The following is an 18,194-nucleotide window of genomic DNA, read 5'->3' on the forward strand; positions in this document are numbered from 1 at the left end:
ACCCTGTCTAAACTCCTGCCGTTGTAAAGGCTGTACCCTTCAGGGACTGTGAGCAGCCCAAGCACCCTTGTTGGCCAGTGGAGATGCAGGGTGGTTCTGGTGTTGTGTCCTTCCATTGGGGTCATAGACGTCCCTATAGTTAGCCATGCTGAGCTGGGGAGGATTCAGGAAGGGCCCTGGTCAGTGCCTCTGGGTGTAGGGCACCCTAATGGGCAGAGGATGGAGAGCAAAGTGTTGTGGGTGAGGGTGGAAGCCTGAGGCGGCTCCAGCCCAGCCAGGCAGTGGGAGCAGCAGAAAGGAGGTGGTTTGGATATGTTCAAGATGCCTACTTGGAGAAGGCAGACCCCGGTGCCTCCTTAATCCAGCCCTCACACCCTGGGCTGCCTCTCCCAGCCTGAGCCACAACCAGGCTCCTGGCCCTCCTCCATGGGTAACCTTCAGCTATCCTTGTCCCCCCCATCACTGCCCCTGTCCTCATGAACTCCCAGGAAGCCTTGTTCTACCCTTTGGCCTTGGAGGGGTTGTGTTCCCAGTTGTTAGGTCTGGGCCCCAGGACCCAACAGCCCAGGTGTCCACAACCCCACTGCGTTGGTTTTCTTCATGGTCTTGGGGACAGCAGAGACTGTCTTGACTCAGGCAGGTGGCTCTCTAGGGGACATTTTCAACCACAGCTACTCACTTTACTCCAAATTAGACTGAGCTTTCTTTCCAGGACATGTAATTAGAGCTCAGCTCCTCCCTCTAGACTTGGCTCCTGTGCGATGAGGAGAGGCTATGTGGCTGCTGTACAAGATGAAAGCTCAGAGTCAGGCTCTGCTTCATGGTCACCCAGACCCATGTCTGGCCCTGGCCCTTGGCTACCAGTAGCGGCTGCAGCTCCCTCTTCTTTGGGACTTGGGGTGCAAGTCCCATTTTGGAGCTGCAGGTCCTTCCGTGGGTGCTGGGGAAAGGTGAGAGAAGGCACAAGGAGGCAGGGAGTCGACCCACAAAGTGTCATAGATGCCGCCACAGTGTTCCCAGGAGCATAGGACTTCCCTGTGGGTGACTCAAGACATTGTGTCTGTACTTAGAGGACCCCGTTCCAAGGACAGTGACAGGGACTGACTCAAAGGTGTGTGTGTGTGGTCCCTGCCTCTCCATCACAGACTGTTTCTGACCTGCCACTCTTGACCAGGTCTCTGTTGGGAGGAGATGTCTGGTGCTGGTCAGAGCTGATCACTGGGTCCTTGGAGGCTGGACTTCCTCTGTCCTCCCCATCCTCAGACTTGAAATTCCCCCCTTCCCAAACGTGGCAGGGGCCTGTGGGGTGAGTCTGACTCCCAGAGATGGCCCCCGTGCAGTGTCCTGGGGTTCTAGTCCAGGGTCCCTCCAGCACTGTCGGTGGAGCCTTGCTGAGCCACAGCTCCTCCTGGGGCTGCACCCCTGCACACCCACCAGGCCCACTAAGCATGCAGACCTTCCCTGTGTATATGCCTGGCTTCTGCCTGGTGAAAATAGCACTAGATGGGTGATAATGGCATCTGTGGTCCAGATATGGTGTCTCTTTTTCAGGGGGGGTCTCTCTTGACAGTCTTTTCCCTCCCACATGTGTCTCTTGGAGAGGCCTGGAACTCTGTGCTGTTACATAAAGCCCCGGAGAGGCCCTGTCCTGGTGGGTGGAGTCCCCGACTCCCTTCGTGGCACACGCCCCCATGCTGGGTATTTATAGAGGGGACCTACTCCCTGCTCTGTCTCCTCCCCCGTGCCCCACTTGTTCCTCAGTTTCAGGACTTTGGGTGCTCTTCTGGACTGGGGGAGGGCAGAGGGAGGCATTCCTGAGTGCGTGCCCCATCCACCCACGTTCAAGTTTCCTGCCAATACTGGGTGGTCCAGAGTCCTATGTTGGTGGTAGCCCCAGGTTCTGACCCTGAGGGGTCATCACCTTGATTTCAGTGCCCATGTGTGTTCAGGCCAGGGAGAATCCCCATGAGAATCTGAATCCAGAAACCCACCTGGGTAGAGGTGCAGCAGCGCCAGCTTGCTGGGGCAGGGGCATCGGGCTGGTGCACAGATCCTGGGGGCTCTGCCCTGCCCAGGGCATCTCAAACAGTTCAGAGGCCTAGGAGTGGTGCAAGTTTTGTTCCTCTGCCCCTCCCACTCTGGCCTCTGGTAGCCGGTATGCGGAGTCCAACCTCCCTCAGTGCTGAAGTGTCAGGTGAGCCAGTGAGGGCTGTCCCTGTAGCCAGCAGGCATGGAGTCAATGTCAGGAGGGTGCACAAGTGCTGACAGCTCAGGCGAGCCCGGAGTCCTCCTCATCCCTCCACCAGTGCCCTTTCCCCATGAACAACCAGAGCCGGATAGAGCAGCACGAGGCAAGGAGAGGGCAACCTAAGCCTGAGACTGCCCTGCTCGTCACCCCTCCTCTCTGTAACTAGACTTAGAGGCCTCCCAGGCTACTCCAAATGAAGTCTTGAGGCCTCTTGGCATTCAGTGTCCTGAGGTGGCCAGCTGGCAGAATTGCTTATCCCTACCTGTATTCCTGCAGCTGCCGGCTCTAAGGCCAGGTGCTCTGGAGGCAGAGCTCCCCTGTGGGCATCCCGGAGGGGAGGGATTGTGCTCTTGTAAAGCCTGCCATACCAAGTGCCAGCCACGTGAGAGATCGTGGCCCTGCTATGGTTGCTGGCAAATCACGGCAAGGTTTGGGCACAGAATAGATGTGGGACACTGCAAGTCCTTTTTTTGGGAGTAGTGTAAGAGGCTTGTGGACAGGGAGCTGGTCTCAGAGCTAGGACCATCCAGTAGCTGTCAGAGGAGAGGGGGATGGATGGTCCTGGCCAATCCCTACCTAGACCTGGTTTCTGGACCCATCCCCGCTTTGGGCCTTCTGAAGGGGCCGGCCAAGGACTCTGACATGGCAGCATTTGGGAGGAAGGCGCCTTGACACAGATGCCCACATTTTCATCTTGCCTAGAAGTCCCTTCTGGGGCTGATTCTCATTCCTCATGGGGAGGTTCTTGCCTGTCAGGCTCTCCAAAGCTGCCCTACGCCTCAGCCAGCATCCTGGCCTCGCATGTGACACCTTCCTAGGCTCAGGTGTGGGTGCTGTGTTCCATGGGACCCAGGAACTGTGGGTGCACTGGCCTAGGACCAGCTGGTCCCCCATCCTGTGCCTGTGCCTGAGCCAGAGCCTGTAGGCATGCGGTGGTAGACTTCCAAATAAGCTAATAAGCTTCTCAGCTTCATCTTCACACTGGAGTTCAGGGTTGAGATTCACATGGAAATGGAAACAGATGCTAATGGCTTCTCCCATTACTAGGTCTGAATATGGTCCTTAAACTAAAAAGGGAGTAGTGAGTAAGTGGTTATGACAGCCTGGCTCCTGGGCCTTCTTAGTTGTTAGGCCTTAGGAGTGGTGGGGTAGCACCACTTCTGGCTTTTTCTGTTTTTGTGGTACTGAGGAATTGAGCCTAGGGCTTCATGGATGCTAGGCAAGCACTCTACCAGCAAGCCACCTTTCCAGCCCTGGGGTAGGCTTTTTGCTGTCCTGCCTTGCATCCTGTGTGTTGTGTCATCTGCTGGAGTTCTCCACGGCAGCCCCAGAGCATGGATGCTTGCTTGCCCCAGGCATGCTGCCACCAGCCCTGTGGACACCTATCCCAGCCCCTTCAGCACACTGTGTTGTGAGCCTCTTCTCCAGGTTTGGGATCATTCCAGGAGCCCCCTTTCCATTTCCCTCAGAACACAGTCGGGAGGGGTGCATCTCCAAGGTCGTTGTTGGACTGTGAGGCAGTGCTAGATCCCATGACGCACCGCTCCCTTTTCCATGGACTTACTTCTGTCCCTGAGGGGCTCCCTGGGGCTGCCCGCTCTTCCCAGGAGGTCTCCATCTGCACTGATGAGCCCTTCCCTGGAGGGGTGGTTTGTAAATCTGTAGGCTGTTGTAACAAAGTTCTGTACAGACTGGAAAAAACAAACAGCAGACCTCTGCTCTACCAAGCTCTGGAGGCTGTAAGTCTAGGCTCATGGTTTCTGGTCAGGCTGCTCATGCTGGCCTGCAGTCTACCCCATTCTCAAAGTGGGCCTAGGTGTTTGCCTGCTCTTTCAAGCCCTGGTTAAATGATTGAGAGTCTGACTAATCATGTTTCTGTTCTGGGTTTCCCTGCTGTGGCCCTTTTTCACACCTAGTTTCCTCTGCCTCTGGACCTGCTGACACATGGCTTGTCTGTGTGACAGGTACCCAGGTGGTCAAGGCTTCTGTGTGTATTCCAGGACCCTGCCCAGCCTGGGCCAGCCTGGGGCATGGTCAGGTGCCCCTGTGTAATACAGTGTCCTGTCTGAGGAATCTGCAGGGGCCCTTGCTACTTACTCCCCTCCAAGCACCTGCTCTTCTTACTCAGGGAGTGAAAGGAGGGAAAGAAGACTATCACTGCCACTGCAGGTGGTCAGACTGAGAGGCTCCTCTTCCTTTAGCAGGCCTGCAGTTTGTTAGGAGGTTGGAAATTCCTCTGAGAGGCTATTGTCATGTGGGCTCCTGCTAGGCCCCTGCTATTGTCATATAGGCTGGGGATCTGTGTGGGGCTGGCATTGTCCTCAAGCAGAGGCTTTCCAGGGTTGTGGAGGCCCCAGGAGAGATTGTGGCTCCTGTGCTTCCTGGCACAGAGGCAGGAGTAGCACGTGGGCAAGGCAAATCTCAGCTGTGGCAGGGGGAGTGGGATAGGAAGGAACTGTGAGCCCTGGGCTTAAACATAAAGAGCAAGAGCTGACTGGCAAGGTTCTTACCTGCTGGCAGTGTTCTAATACAGAGATTCTCCAGAGCCTGTAGCTGGGAACTAACATTTACACTCTCATTAAAAAATGAAGTGTTTATTTTGAGCTAGCTGTACATTTATAATTGCAGTGGTAACAGCACAGAGGGAGTCTAGCACCCAGTTTCCCACAAGGACACCAGCTTAGGAGATGGACACAGCACCACAGCCCTGGAATCACAGGGCAGCCAGCCCCTCTCCAGGAGGGCTCCTTCACTTAGCCCAGTTACAGCTACACCCACTGTCCTCCAACCTTGCCCTTCTGCAAGCCCTGGAAACTCCAGATCTGTGGCTTGTCATTTCAAGAATATTACATAAGGGTGAACACACTTTTTGACTGGCTTTCGTCACTTAGCACAATTCTCTGAAAATGGGTTGAGACTGTAAATGTATTAAACACAGTTTGCTTTTATACCTCAGAGATGTAAGAAGGTTCTAGACCACTAAAGAAAAGCAGATCTCACAATAAAGCAAGGCACATGAATCTTTGATTCCTAGTGCATATAAAAGTTAAGCTTAAGACAGGCAGGATGGCTCACACCTGTAATCCTAGCTACTCAGGAGGCTGAAATCTGAGGATCAAGGTTCAGAGCCAGCCTGGGCACTAAAGACTGTGAGACTCTTATCTCCAATTAACCTCTAGAAAACTAGAAAACAGGAAGTGGCACTGTGGCTCCAGGGGTAGGGCTGTAGCCTTGAACTGAAGAGTTCAGGGACAGTGCCCAGGCTCAGAGTTCAAGTCCAATGAGTGACAGAATAAATAAATAAGCTTAGACTATATTGACCATATTGGTTTTGTGAAGTGTGCAATACCATTATATCTTAAAAATAATTCCTTGCTTGGAAATACTTGATAAAAAATGCTAGGAATCATCTGAATTCTCTGGGAGCTGCAGACTTTTGGCTGGTATCTGTGAGGGTCTTATGTTGATGTGGATGGCTCTAGGCTCTCAGGCTAGTGAGTGATGACATGTCTGGGGCATTTTTTTTAAGTACTGTGATTTGAACTCAGGGCTTTCTGCTTGCTGCTGGTGCTCCTACCACTTCAGCCACACCCCAGGCCCTTTTTGTTTTACTTTGTTTTTCAGCTAGGCTCTTATACATTTGTGAGGGGTAGCATGATCCTCTTTCCTATATTTCCTGCATAGCTGGCAGTGCAGTGTGGACTGCCATGCTCACCTTGTTCTTTTTTTTTTTTAAAGAATGAATTTATTGTTATTATTAAGGTGTTCTGCAGATGGGTTGCCATTTGATAAGTCAAATAATAACTGCAATTTTTTTGGACAACGTTACTCTGTCCTTTCCTTCTCCCAGTTTCCTTCCCACCACTTCTGGCTTTTTCTGCATTTGTGGTACCAAGGAATTGAACTCAGGGCTTCATGCATGCTAGGTAAGCACTCTACCATTAGGCCACACTCCTGGCTCATCTTATTCTTTGAGATAGGGTCTCTCCAGCATTTTTTCACCACGTGGTCTTGCTATAATTCTTTTATGTCCATCTTTCAAGTAGCTGGGATAACAGTGAGTGCCACTGATGCATCTAAACCCCACTTATCATCCTAGTCCTCTTTTTGGGGGGAGGCACTGTCTGTGAGCTTTTTTTTCCCTTTCTTCCTGTCCTGGGCCTGGGTACTATCCCTGAGCTTCTCTTGCTCAAGGCCAGTCATAGCACCACTTACGGCTTTTCTGAGTAGTCTATTGAAGATGAGTTTCATGGAGTTTCCTGCCTGGGCTGGCTTCAAACCACAAACATCAGAACTCAGCCTCCTGAGTAGCTAGGATGGCAGCAGTGAGCCATTGTGCCTGGCTCCTCTCTCCCTCCCCCCACCATATCTTTAGTTACTTCCTCCATGAGGGTTGGAATCAGCTTCTTCCAAGATCTTCCTGTTAAGTGTTTGACTTGCACCCATGAATCAAAAATGTTCTTTTTTGTTGTTGTTGGTCGTGGAACTTGTCCCTGAGCTCTTCAGCTCAAGGCTACGGCCCTAGCCACATCCTTGAGCCACATTGCCACTTCTGGCTTTCTGGTGGTTAATTGGAGATGAGTCTGATGGACTTCAGAAATGTTCCTACTGCTACGTAGAACAGTGAGTCATTTTAAGGAGAAGTTTCAGTTCATTTTGCCTTGCTCTATTGAGGAATCACTATGGCAGATGCAGCTTTATGTGATGATGAGACCCTTCCCAGAGCATGGACTGCAGAGCAACGCTGTGTCAGAAGCTTGAGAACAGCCCTGACCTTGACCTTGCCCAGCACCTCCTTCACAACTCAGGGATGACAAGGAGTCCTGTCAGCAGGCAGCACTGGTTGGAAAGGAGTCTCTTTTGTCTTTTCCTGAATAGTCTCCACAATGGATCTAAATTACTCAGTGAGACATACTGTGAGCAGATGTGCCATCTTCTAGGCTTTGCTGTTCCATTCATGGAGCACAGGCATAGTAAATCCAGTATGTTTCGTAAGGTCCTGGAGTTTCCAGAACGTCGGGACGTTGTGCATGTTTAGGCAAGCACTCTATCACTAGACCCAGCTCTCAGCCAGTCTTGACGGCTCTTTAGCTCTGAAAACGTGACACCCGGGGTTGTGTATTGCTAACCTCGAGGGGTCAGCCTCTACATACGCGCCTTATGATTCACCTGCCTTTTAGTCTGGAGACACTGTGACTCAGCCTCTGCTGCCGTTAGACTTTCTTTCGCAGTGCTCATTCTCAGCCTTCACCAAAGTAATGAAGATTAGGCCTTGAAGGGCCTGCTCTGGCTGGTTTGATCTTTCCAGACCACGGACACTTTCTCCCTATCAGTCACTTTCTCCTCATCAGTCCTAAGTTCTTCAGAGCAGCACTTGGGTTTTCCAGAGCTTTTTCTTTGTGTTCATAGCTTGGCTAACTGTTAGGCACAAGAGGCTATCTCAGCTTCTGAAAGCCTTCCTCATTAAGCCGGGGCATTTCTACCTTCTGATAAAAGGTGAGAGCCTTTCCTTTGATTATTGAAAGGTCATTGTGTGGGTCTTAGTTGGCTTAATCTCAATATTGTCTCAAAGAACTTGAATGTCTAAGGTGAGGGCTGGGGACCAGCTGGTCAGGTGTTCACGTCCCATATGGACATGGTTTGTGTTGCCCCAAACAACTACCATAGCTGTTCAAAAGCACTGCTCCCAGGTCCGCATGGCCAATATAGCAATGCAGTAAGAAGCCTGGCTGCCTGAATTCAAGTCCCAGGACAGGTATATCTTAACCTGTTCAGTTTGGCTTCAAATTATGATCCTTAGATCTCAACCTTCTGAGTAGCTAGGATTATAGATGTGAGCCACCAGTGCCCAGTTTATTTCAGGGCTCTGTTCTTTTGGTCAATGCCAGTAGCTTGCTTTATTGGTTACTATATTGTTTTTTTTTTTTTTTTTTGTCAGTCATGGGACTTGAACTCTGGGCCTGGGCCTTGTCCCTGAGCTCTTCAGCTCATGGCTACTTCCCTACCCTTTGAGCCATAGTACCACTTGCGGTTTTGTGGTGGTTAATTAAAAATAATAATGTCATGGTCTTTAGTGCCAGGGATGGCTTTGAACCAAGATACTCAGATCCCAGCCTTCTGAGTGGCTATACCCAGCTGGTAACTATAGTTTTGTAGTATGTTTTAGAGCCAGGCATCATGATAATTCCAAGATTGTTCTCTTATGCTCAGACTTTCTTGCCTGGGCTGGCTTCAAATTATAACCCTCAGATAGCAGCCTCTTGAGTAGCTGGGATTTCAGGTGTGACCTACCCACATCTGTAGTGTGTGATTTTTTTTTTTACCCTGGTCCCGTGTGTGATATTTTTTTTTATATAGAATTGGGTTTGGCTTGCTGTAAATTTGTTGAGAAATTTTGAATCAATGTTCATCATCAGAGATACTGGTCTACAATTTTCTTTTGTTACAATATATTATTTTTTGGTATATGTTCTTGTCGGGTTCCCATATGGAGGTAATGCTAGTCTCATAAAAAAACAGTTTAGAAAAGGGGCTGGGATGTGGCCTAGTGGTAGAGTGCTTGCCTAGCATGCACCAAGTCCTGGGTTCAATTCCTTAATACCACATACACAAAAAAAGCTAGAATTGATGCTGTAACTCCAGGGTGGAGTGCTAGACCTGAGAAAGCCCATGAATAGTGCCCAGGCCCTGAGTTCAAGCCAAGGATTGGCAAACAAAAGAGTTCAGAAAAATGCCTTCCCTTTCAGTGTCTTTGAAGTAGTTTGAGAACAATCTATGTAGATTCTTTAATAGTTTGATAGAATTCAGAAGTGAAATCATTTGGTACTGGGCTATTTATTAGGAGACTAATACTAATATTGACTCAATTTCATTGATAGTCATTAGATTTTCTATGTCTTGGTGGTTCAGTCTTGGTAGTTTATATGAATTCAGGAATTTCTCAATTTCTTTTAGGCCATTTGTTAGTGTGTAGTTGTTCATAATAGTATTTTAATGATAATTATTCTTGCTTTGGTATCACTTCTAATGTCTTTTTTCATTTCTTTCCTTTTTTTTTTTTGCTAGTCCTGGGGCTTGAACTCAGGACCTCAGCACTGTCTGGGCTTTCTCAAGGCTAGAGCTCTACCACTTGAGCCACAGCACCATCTCTGGCCTTTTCTGTATATGTGATACTGAAGAATTGAACCCAGGGCTTGGTGCATGCTAGGCAAGCACTCTACCACTAGGTTATACTCTCGGCTCTCATTTCTTATTTTACTTATTTGGGTCTTCCTTTTTTTCTTAGTCTAAGGTTTGTTGCTTTTTCTTTTTTTTTTTTTTTTTTTTTATCTTTCAAAAAGACCTGTCTTGTAGTACAGTAGCCTTGAGCTGAAGAGCTCAGGGGCAGCACCCAGGCCAAGTTCAAGCTCCATGACCCATGGAAAAGAAAAAAAGACCTGTCTTGGACCAGGAGCTTGACCTTGTGCTAGAGTGCTTGCCTAGCATGCACAAAGACCTGGGTTTAATTCTTCAGTACCACATACATAGAAAAGCCAGAAGTGGTGCTGAGGCTCAAGTGGTAGAGCTCTAGCCTTGAGAAAGCCCAAGGACAGTGCTCAGGCCCTGAGCTCAAGTCCAGGACTGGCAAAAAAAAAAAACCCCACCCCCCCCCCCCCCAAAAAAAAAACCTGTCTTCATTGGTCTTTTGTGTTGATTTCTGCTCTGATTTCATTGGTTTGTTCTTTTAAGAAGTTCTTGGTGTTGTGTTGTTAGGAGCAGTAGCTCTCCCTATCTCTTTTTAGTCTGTGACTTGAAGTCTGTTCGATTTTACATGAATGTAGCTATTCATGTTTTCTTTCGATTTCTGTTGCATAAAATGTCTTTCCCATCATTTCACTTTGTCTGTTGTTTATGTGTCTTTACTGACGAAGTGCACTCCCAGTAGGCAGCATAGGAGGGTTTCTTTTTTTTGAAGGATTTTTATACTATATTAAAAAAACCCACAAAATAAAAAAGGGATCAATCAACAGGCCCTTTAGAAGTCCTTCCAAGACTCAGTGTCCAGCAGCCATGGAGCTGCGGCATTTCTCTCCGCTCAGTCAGTAGCTTATCTGAGGGTTATCAGGAATGACTCTAGTTCTTAAAAAACAAACTTGCTCTGCCAAATCCAAGACCCTGAATTTATCCAAATTGTAGAAACGTGCTTTACCACTGTCCACCAAAGCACCTGCCATTCAGATCCACAGCAGCTTTCATTAATTGTAGAAACGTGCTTTACCACTGTCCACCAAACCACCTGCCATTCAGATCCACAGCAGCTTTCATTGTAGAAACGTGCTTTACCACTGTCCACCAAACCACCTGCCATTCAGATCCACAGCAGCTTTCATTAATTGTAGAAACGTGCTTTACCACTGTCCACCAAACCACTTGCCATTCAGATCCACAGCAGCTTTCATTAATTGTAGAAACGTGCTTTACCACTGTCCACCAAAGCACCTGCCATTCAGATCCACAGCAGCTTTCATTAATTGTAGAAACGTGCTTTACCACTGTCCACCAAACCACCTGCCATTCAGATCCATTCAACCCTTTCAACTTCAGGGGCCCCAGGAACTTCAGATACCACACACATCCCTGCTTTGCCATGTTCACATTCTTCCTTGGTTTCAACCTCCCAGTCTGTGTCTGCTCCTCCCGCACGGACCAGGCTCCCCAGCGGATCCGGGGAGCAGGGTGCGGGTGTCTCCCTGAGGATCTGTGGACGCGCGTCCTGAGCTCTCCCTTCTCCGGGCCTCAATGCCACGACCTCGCCACCCCTCTTCTTCCTCCCGTTCACCCCATCTGGATCCATTGCCTCGACCACCCCCTGCTCCACGTTTGTCCCTCTCTTCCCTCTCCCTGGCGCCCTTCTCTTCGGCACTTCCCACCCTTCTCGTAGTTAGGACATGCACGGCCGTCCTGTCAGCTAGGGGATGAGCACGTCTGCTGCAGAGAACCCACCGGAGCCTGATTGATTAGACGGGGTGGTCTTCCCAGACTTTCCTCCGGGCTGGCCTGATTGATTAGATGGGGGGGTCTTACTGGACTTTCCTCCAGGCTGGCCTGCTTGATTAGACGGGGTGTCTTGCCGGACTTTCCTCTGGGCTGGCCTGATTGATTAGATGGGGTGGTCTTCCCAGACTTTCCTCCGGGCTGGCCTGCTTGATTAGATGGGGTGGTCTTACTGGACTTTCCTCCAGGCTGGCCTGATTGATTAGACAGGGTGGGTCTTACCCGACTTTCCTCCAGGCTGGCCTGCTTGATTAGACGGGGTGTCTTGCCGGACTTTCCTCTGGGCTGGCCTGATTGATTAGATGGGGTGGTCTTCCCAGACTTTCCTCCGGGCTGGCCTGCTTGATTAGGCGGGGTGGTCTTCCTGGACTTTCCTCCAGGCTGGCCTGATTGATTAGACAGGGTGGGTCTTACCCGACTTTCCTCCAGGCTGGCCTGATTGATTAGATGGGGTGGTCTTACCGGACTTTCCTCCAGACTGGCCCGCTTGGTGGGATGGGGTGGTCTTACTGGACTTTCCTCCAGGCTGGCCGTAAACTGTGTCTGCTTTCGGAGTAGCTGGGATCTATACCTGGATTACACAAAACAACAACAAAAACCCACAAGAAACCAAACAACCAAAATCAAACACTCATTTCATTTCTCTAAATCCATTTAAATTTAAGATTATTATTAATAGGTAACAAATACTTGTGTCATTTTGTTTCCTTTCTTTGTTTTTTAATCCTTAAGTCTTTTCCTTGGTGTTTATTTTCATAGTTTGGTAGTTTTGGTAGTGATAAGATTGATTGTTTTTCTCACTTGTATATCTGTTTTTTGTGTTGTTGTTTTTTTTATCTGCTGGGGCTTGAACTCTGGGCCTGGGTGCTGTCCCTGAGCTTTTCAGCTCAAGGCTAAGTGCTCTACCACTTGAGCTGCAGTGTCATTTCCCATTTTCTGGTAATTAATTGGAGATAAGAATCTCAAGGATGTTTGTGCCCAGGCTGGCTTTGAATGGTGATCCTCAGATCTCTGTGTCCTGAGTAGCTAGGATTACAGGTGTGCGTCACTGTATTCTTTTTTTCTTTCATAATTGAGGTTGTATTGGTTGTGTCAAGGATCAGTACACAGACATTTCCACTTGTACACAGTTCTTAGCACATGTACCAAATGTCAAACCCATGAACTGTTTTGAAAAGTATTCCACGAGCAAGACAGAGAAGCGGAGACTTTTAAATAATCAGACATTGACATATAACAAGAAAATTGGACTCAATCAGATACACTTAACACAAAAAACATGAGCTCAGATGAATGTTTTCACCAAACAGCTATTTTTAGATTTAGACATGTCTTGCTGGTGGGACTCTCAGGTATGCCTTGTTATCGACAAGAAACTCAGAAGGGGAGGGGGAGTCAAGGCGTCCCTTGACCACCCAGGCCTCTATTTTAGGCCCACAGTGCACCTTTTTATTTATCTTTTTTTTTATAAAAGTAAAACAAAACAAACAGGGGGTCGGACGATACTTACCTCCGGAGGCCTTTGCTTTTCACCTGGGCATCTTTTACAAAAAAGGTTGCTAAAGGAAAACCACCGTTTCTAGAAAAAGCAATCTTTTATCTCAGCATAAATATACAAATTATTAGAATTGATGAAAGACTTGGGAGCCCTGGTTGGGTGACCCCATGAGCTTCAGACCTGGAAGCAAACTTTCCTTAAGAGGAAACTAAGTGCCCATATTCCAAATGTTGGTCCCGTTATGTGGTATGACTTCCACATCACAACGTCGTGTGAGCACGACACACCCACCTTTCTCCATCATTCACAACACAGCAACAATGGGGAGAACTGGACTGCCACGAGCGGAGGTGTGACAGCTCGAGGTGTGACAGCTTGAGGAGTTGTGTTCTTTAGAAAACAGTTCTCGCGCAAACAAATGTGCAAGACATGAAATGCTCAACTGCGACTCCAAAATTGCCATTTTCTGTGCTTTGTATTACAGGATAGTCCACTGGTTTCTGGTTGTACCAAAAAAGAAACAACCAGCAATGACTTCTTAAAAAAATCATTTTCACTTAAATGGGATGCGGTGGGATTCCCTCCTTTTAAACATGCTTCTAGAGCTACTAAGAAACTCGTATGTACAGAATAGTGATGAAAATACTCCTCTGGATTGTACTCAGCGGGCAGCCGGTGAGACGTGCACTGTTCTCTCCTCCTCCCGTCTTCTGCAGGCTGCCCTCTCCTCCTCCGCCCTGCTGGCTGCACCCTTGTGTCAGTTGTCTGGCATCAATCTGGCAGCCATGCTCATCTGGGGAAGACTTTCCTTCTCTTTCACTTCTGCATGGCCTCTCGGCTCATTTCTCAGTTACAATGTTCCCTTCTGAATGGATGTCACTCTCTCCTGGCCTGCAAGATTTCTATTGGAAATTCTTTCTGGAAGTTTTTGAGAATTTTTTCCCCCGGCCGCTTTTATTTTCATAAGCTTCCCCTCCCCCCCCAGTTCTGGCCTTGAACTCAGGGCTGATTGCTGTCCTTGGACTTTCTCAAGACTGGAGCTCTACCACTTGAGCCACAGCACCATCCTGGCTTTTTTTTTTCTTTCTTTCTATGTATGTGGTACCGAGGAATGGAACCCAGGGCTCTGTGCATGCTAGGCAGGCACTCTACCACTAGCCCTGGCTGCTTTTAGAACTCTTACTTTTCTCTTTAGCTTTTTTTGTGTGTGTGTGGGGCGGGGGGTCATGGGGCTTGAACTCTGGGCCTAGGTGCTGTCCCCGCTCAAGGCTACCGCCCCACATTCCTGTTTCCTAGAGGTTAATTGGAGGCAAGAGTCTCAGGTCCTTTCATGTCCAGACTGGCTTTGAACCTTGACCCTCAGATCTCAGCCTCCCGAGTAGCTAGGATTGCAGGGGTGAACCAGCCTTTTAGTTCTAATTAACTTTGGGTGGAGGCTCATGAATCTAGATGTTCATATCTCTCCCAAGTCTTGGGAAGATCTCACAGGTTATTTCATTAAACATGCTTTTGTGCCATTTCTTCACCCTCTGGAACTCTCAAATGCAAATATTTATTTTTTTAATTTTGTTCAGTAAGTCATAAGTTTTCATCACTATTTTTCATTCTTTTACTTTGATTTAGTTGAGTACATGTTTTCAAATTCATAAATTATTTCTTGTCTTTAATCTAGTTGTTTTCCCTATCAATCCTGTTTCTTATTCCATTCATTGAATTATTTAGCTGCAAGAATTCCATTTGGTTCTTTTATTGATGTCTATTTTTGTTGGATTTCTTATCCAGACAATTATTTTTTTTCTGATTTTATTGAATTATTTGTATTTTGCTATATCTCATTGAACTTTCTTAAGTTTATTATTTTGCATTCTTCATCTGGTATTTCATAAACTTCCTTTTCTGGGGTCTGTTATTAGAGAATTATTGTGTTCCCTGGGAGTATTTTGTTTTCTTTGCTTATTTTAAAAATTTATTGTTTCTTTGTTGGTATTGCATATCTGCAGATCTTGTATAACAATTGCCCCTTCAATTATATGGTGTTTTTATTTTTTCTTTAATGGGATCTCTCCCATTGAGCCATGCCTCCAAGCCCTAATGCAGAATCTTTTTCCTGTGTTTGAGTACAAGAGTATTCGCTGAATATTGGTGTGTGAGCCTCAACTCTGGGTTAGCATTTTAGTTTGCTTTCTGTGCAGTTTCTTTGGCCCAATGCGCTCGTGGCTGTGATGGCACAGTGTGGTTTGCCTGTCTGGTTGTCAGTGGGCATGCACGCCTGCAGGCACTGCAGTCCCGTGGCTATGTGGTGAGCTCTCCAGTGGACTCCGCCTGGCTGGTTGTTGGGTTAGGCTTGTGACCATGGGGTCACAGCAGGCTGGCTGGCTGGCCTCTGCAGGCCTTTTGGGCATGGAGTAGGCTACCGTCTGCCAGGCCATGCTTTGGTCAGATGGCTATGTGATAGGGTCTTCGGAGGATAGGGAAAGACTACTTACTGCCTGACAGTCTGTTAGGCCAAGTACAGGTAACATACCAGGTCTACTAGGCCACTGGCTGTGTGTTGGCTTCTTTTCTGTGCACGTTGCCCTGGTTTCTAGAGGGTGAGTGCTGCTTCGTTTTGACTTAGCCTTTCTGCTGGGCAAAGCTCTGAGCAGCTGAGTCTGAGCTGTGGTGCCATGGTCACCTGTGTGAGCAGGGTAGATGAAGGTAGAGCTTTGAGTGAGAGCCTGTGGTCTAAGGGAGAAGATGGGGCTTATGTGGAGGAGGCAGACAAATGTAGAGAGGAATGGGGAGCAAAACTCAATGTATGTCTGTGAAAATGGAGCCAGCTCACTCAGAGAGATGATAGGGTTAGGATAGTAGACGGGTGTGGGGAAGGATGGAAGGAGTGACACTGGAGTGGCCTGGGGCAGTGGCAGCAGCTGGGCCTTCCGCTGACCTGTTCCTCATTAGTTCCAAGCTGGTCTGGGCAGAGGACACAGTAGACTGTGGTGGGTTGTGGGCCTCAATGCCTCCTGCTGCTCCTTCGCATACTTCCTCAGTCACTTGAGCCAGCGTGTAGTGACTTTCTTTCTGTGGTAATCCTTTCTATTTTGGTACGGGGGATGAGTGATAGGCAACTCTGGTCTTCTTGCTGACCTCACTCCATGATGTTTTTCCTAAGTTCCCTGAGCCCTCTGTTCTACCTTCCCAGCCCCTAACCTGTCTTCCTGTTCTGAGGAAAGGTGCAGAGGGCCACAAGAGGTGCTGGCTCTGGAGCTCCCAGGCCTTGTTCTGCTCCCGCTCCTCTAAACTGTCTCCTGTCTTGAAATGTGAGGGCTTGTTGGGGATAGGGCTTGCTTGGGCTCAGTTGTTGCCTGGCCAAGTGTCTGCATGAAGTTGACGCCTGTGGACTGGAGGGATATCCATGCAAGTGAGGACAGCCATTGCTGCCGAGGAATTGACGATTCATTTACTGTCTCTCCTTGTGTCTGGCAAGCCTGCCTCTGGCCTAGGGTTAGCTGGCAGGAGGCACAGGCCTAAATGTGTCACTGCTCCAGGGAGAAAGGACATGGGCTGGGAGGAGTGTGCTCTCTTCCAGACTCAATGTGGAAATTCTCATTTCCCTTGTGCTTGCTTCTACTAGGATCCTTGCCACGGCTGGAACTGACTTCGATCTGCGAACGCTGAGGGCTGTGCGTGTACTAAGGCCACTGAAGCTGGTGTCTGGGATTCCGAGTGAGTCCAGCTAAGACAGTCAGGCCCGTGCCAACCTCCTCTTCCCCTAACGTCACCATGCCATGCCATAGTTGAGCCCCTGAGTAGTGAGTCCTTTAGCCTTGGTGATGGAACTGGCCACTTTTAAAATTTAAACCTTTCCTGTGTGTGCAGGGGATTGAACCAGACCTGTCTACATGTTGAGTACATGTTCCATTACTTTACTGCATTTAACCCCAAGGAGCCAGGAAGGAGGAGGAGAGGATTAGACCTTTTCCAGTCTGTTCTTCACAAAATCTCACAGGGTGACTCTGTTAATTTTGCTGATTTACTTTTCCTAGATAGAAGCTTTGTTTCTTTGAATGAATTACAGTATTTCTGGGTCTTTGCTTTATTTCCTGGGGTTAAAAAAACAGAGGAAAGAATGACTAAGGCTATGGGAAGGATACCTGGGGGTAGCTAGTAACCCTAGCCACTCAGCAGGTGGAGATCTGAGGGTCACTGTGAGATTCTTATCTTCAACAGACCACCAAGAGAGCCAGGGATGGGGCCATAGCCTAAATGGTAGAGTGCTAGCCTTGAGCAAAAAGAAGCTCAGGGATAAGGTCTAGGCCCTGAGTTCAACCTCTAAGATACACACACACACACACACACACACACACACACACACACACACACGAAAATATTCAGACTGCAAAAGGCAGCCTGACTTGTCCCAGACTTGGTAAGGCCACGGACAACTGAGGCTGGCCGTTAGAAAAGCTTCTGGGATAGGCTACTTAAGGAGACAAGCGGAAGGGCAGCCTTTGACCACTTTGGACTCTGATCTCTAGTCCAGTGGAGTTTGGTTTTCTTGTTACTTGAGGGCTGCTATTCCCTTCTTAAATTCCCTGTGCCTCTCTCCCAGGATCAACTGTTCTTCTTTCCTCCCAGGCTTCCCTGCATTTACCCTCCAGCATTCTCGGTTCTTCTCAGGATTCTTTCCTCTCTCTCAAGAGTATCTGCTTTTCCTTCTCTTTCCTCTCAGGCTGTGTGTGTGTGCACACGTGCACATGCGTGCTTGTACATGTATGCTGGTCCTGGGGCCTTGAACTCAGGATCTGCGTGGTCCCTCAGCTTTTGAGCTCAAGTCTAGTGCTCTACCACCACAGTTTTACTTTCAGATTTTTTGATGGTTAATTGGAGGCAAGAGTCACACACACTTTCCTATCTGGGCTGGCTTTGAACAGTGATCTCAAAGCTAGTGCTCTACCATCACAATTTTACTGTTAGCTTTTTTTTTTTTTTTTTGCCAGTCCTGGGCTTGAGCTCAGGGCCTGAGCACTGTCCTTGGACTTTCTCAAGGCTAGAGCTCTACCACTTGAGCCTCAGCACCACTTCTGGCTTTTTTCTATGTATGTGGTACTGAGGAATCAAACCCGGGTCTTCGTGCATGCTAGGCAAGCACTTTAACCACTAGGCCAAACTCCCGGCCCCACTGTTAGCTTTTTTAATAGCTAATGGAGGCAAGACTTTCCTGTCTAGGCTAGCTTTGAACACTGATCTTTAGAGCTCACCTGCCTGAGTAGCTAGGATTACAGGCGTGAACCTCTGCTGCCTGGCTCTCCTTTCATGATTTTTGGCTCTTGTCCTCCCTTAGCTCTGTTAGATCACGATCCTGTCAGTTCACACTCCTCACTCTGGGCTTCCTACTCTGACAACCCCTTTCCTGCTTCCTCCCTACTTTGA

The 18,194-nt window shown here is 48.4% G+C and overlaps 1 protein-coding gene across 4 annotated transcripts in view; it reads left to right on the forward strand.

Moving 5' to 3' along the window:
• Positions 1 to 18,194, forward strand: part of Cacna1b (calcium voltage-gated channel subunit alpha1 B) — a 180,228-nt gene that overhangs the window by 25,080 nt on the left and 136,954 nt on the right. For all 4 annotated transcript variants that reach the window (XM_090331041.1, XM_090331038.1, XM_090331039.1 and 1 more), the window contains one exon: positions 16,396 to 16,487. In XM_090331041.1, coding sequence (XP_090187167.1) covers positions 16,396 to 16,487 — 92 coding nt within the window. The remainder of the gene's footprint in view (positions 1 to 16,395; positions 16,488 to 18,194) is intronic.

The sequence above is a fragment of the Megascapheus bottae genome, chromosome 3 (assembly GCF_031878675.1).
Source record: "Megascapheus bottae isolate mThoBot1 chromosome 3, mThoBot2.hap1, whole genome shotgun sequence".
Classification (NCBI taxonomy): domain Eukaryota; kingdom Metazoa; phylum Chordata; class Mammalia; order Rodentia; family Geomyidae; genus Megascapheus; species Megascapheus bottae.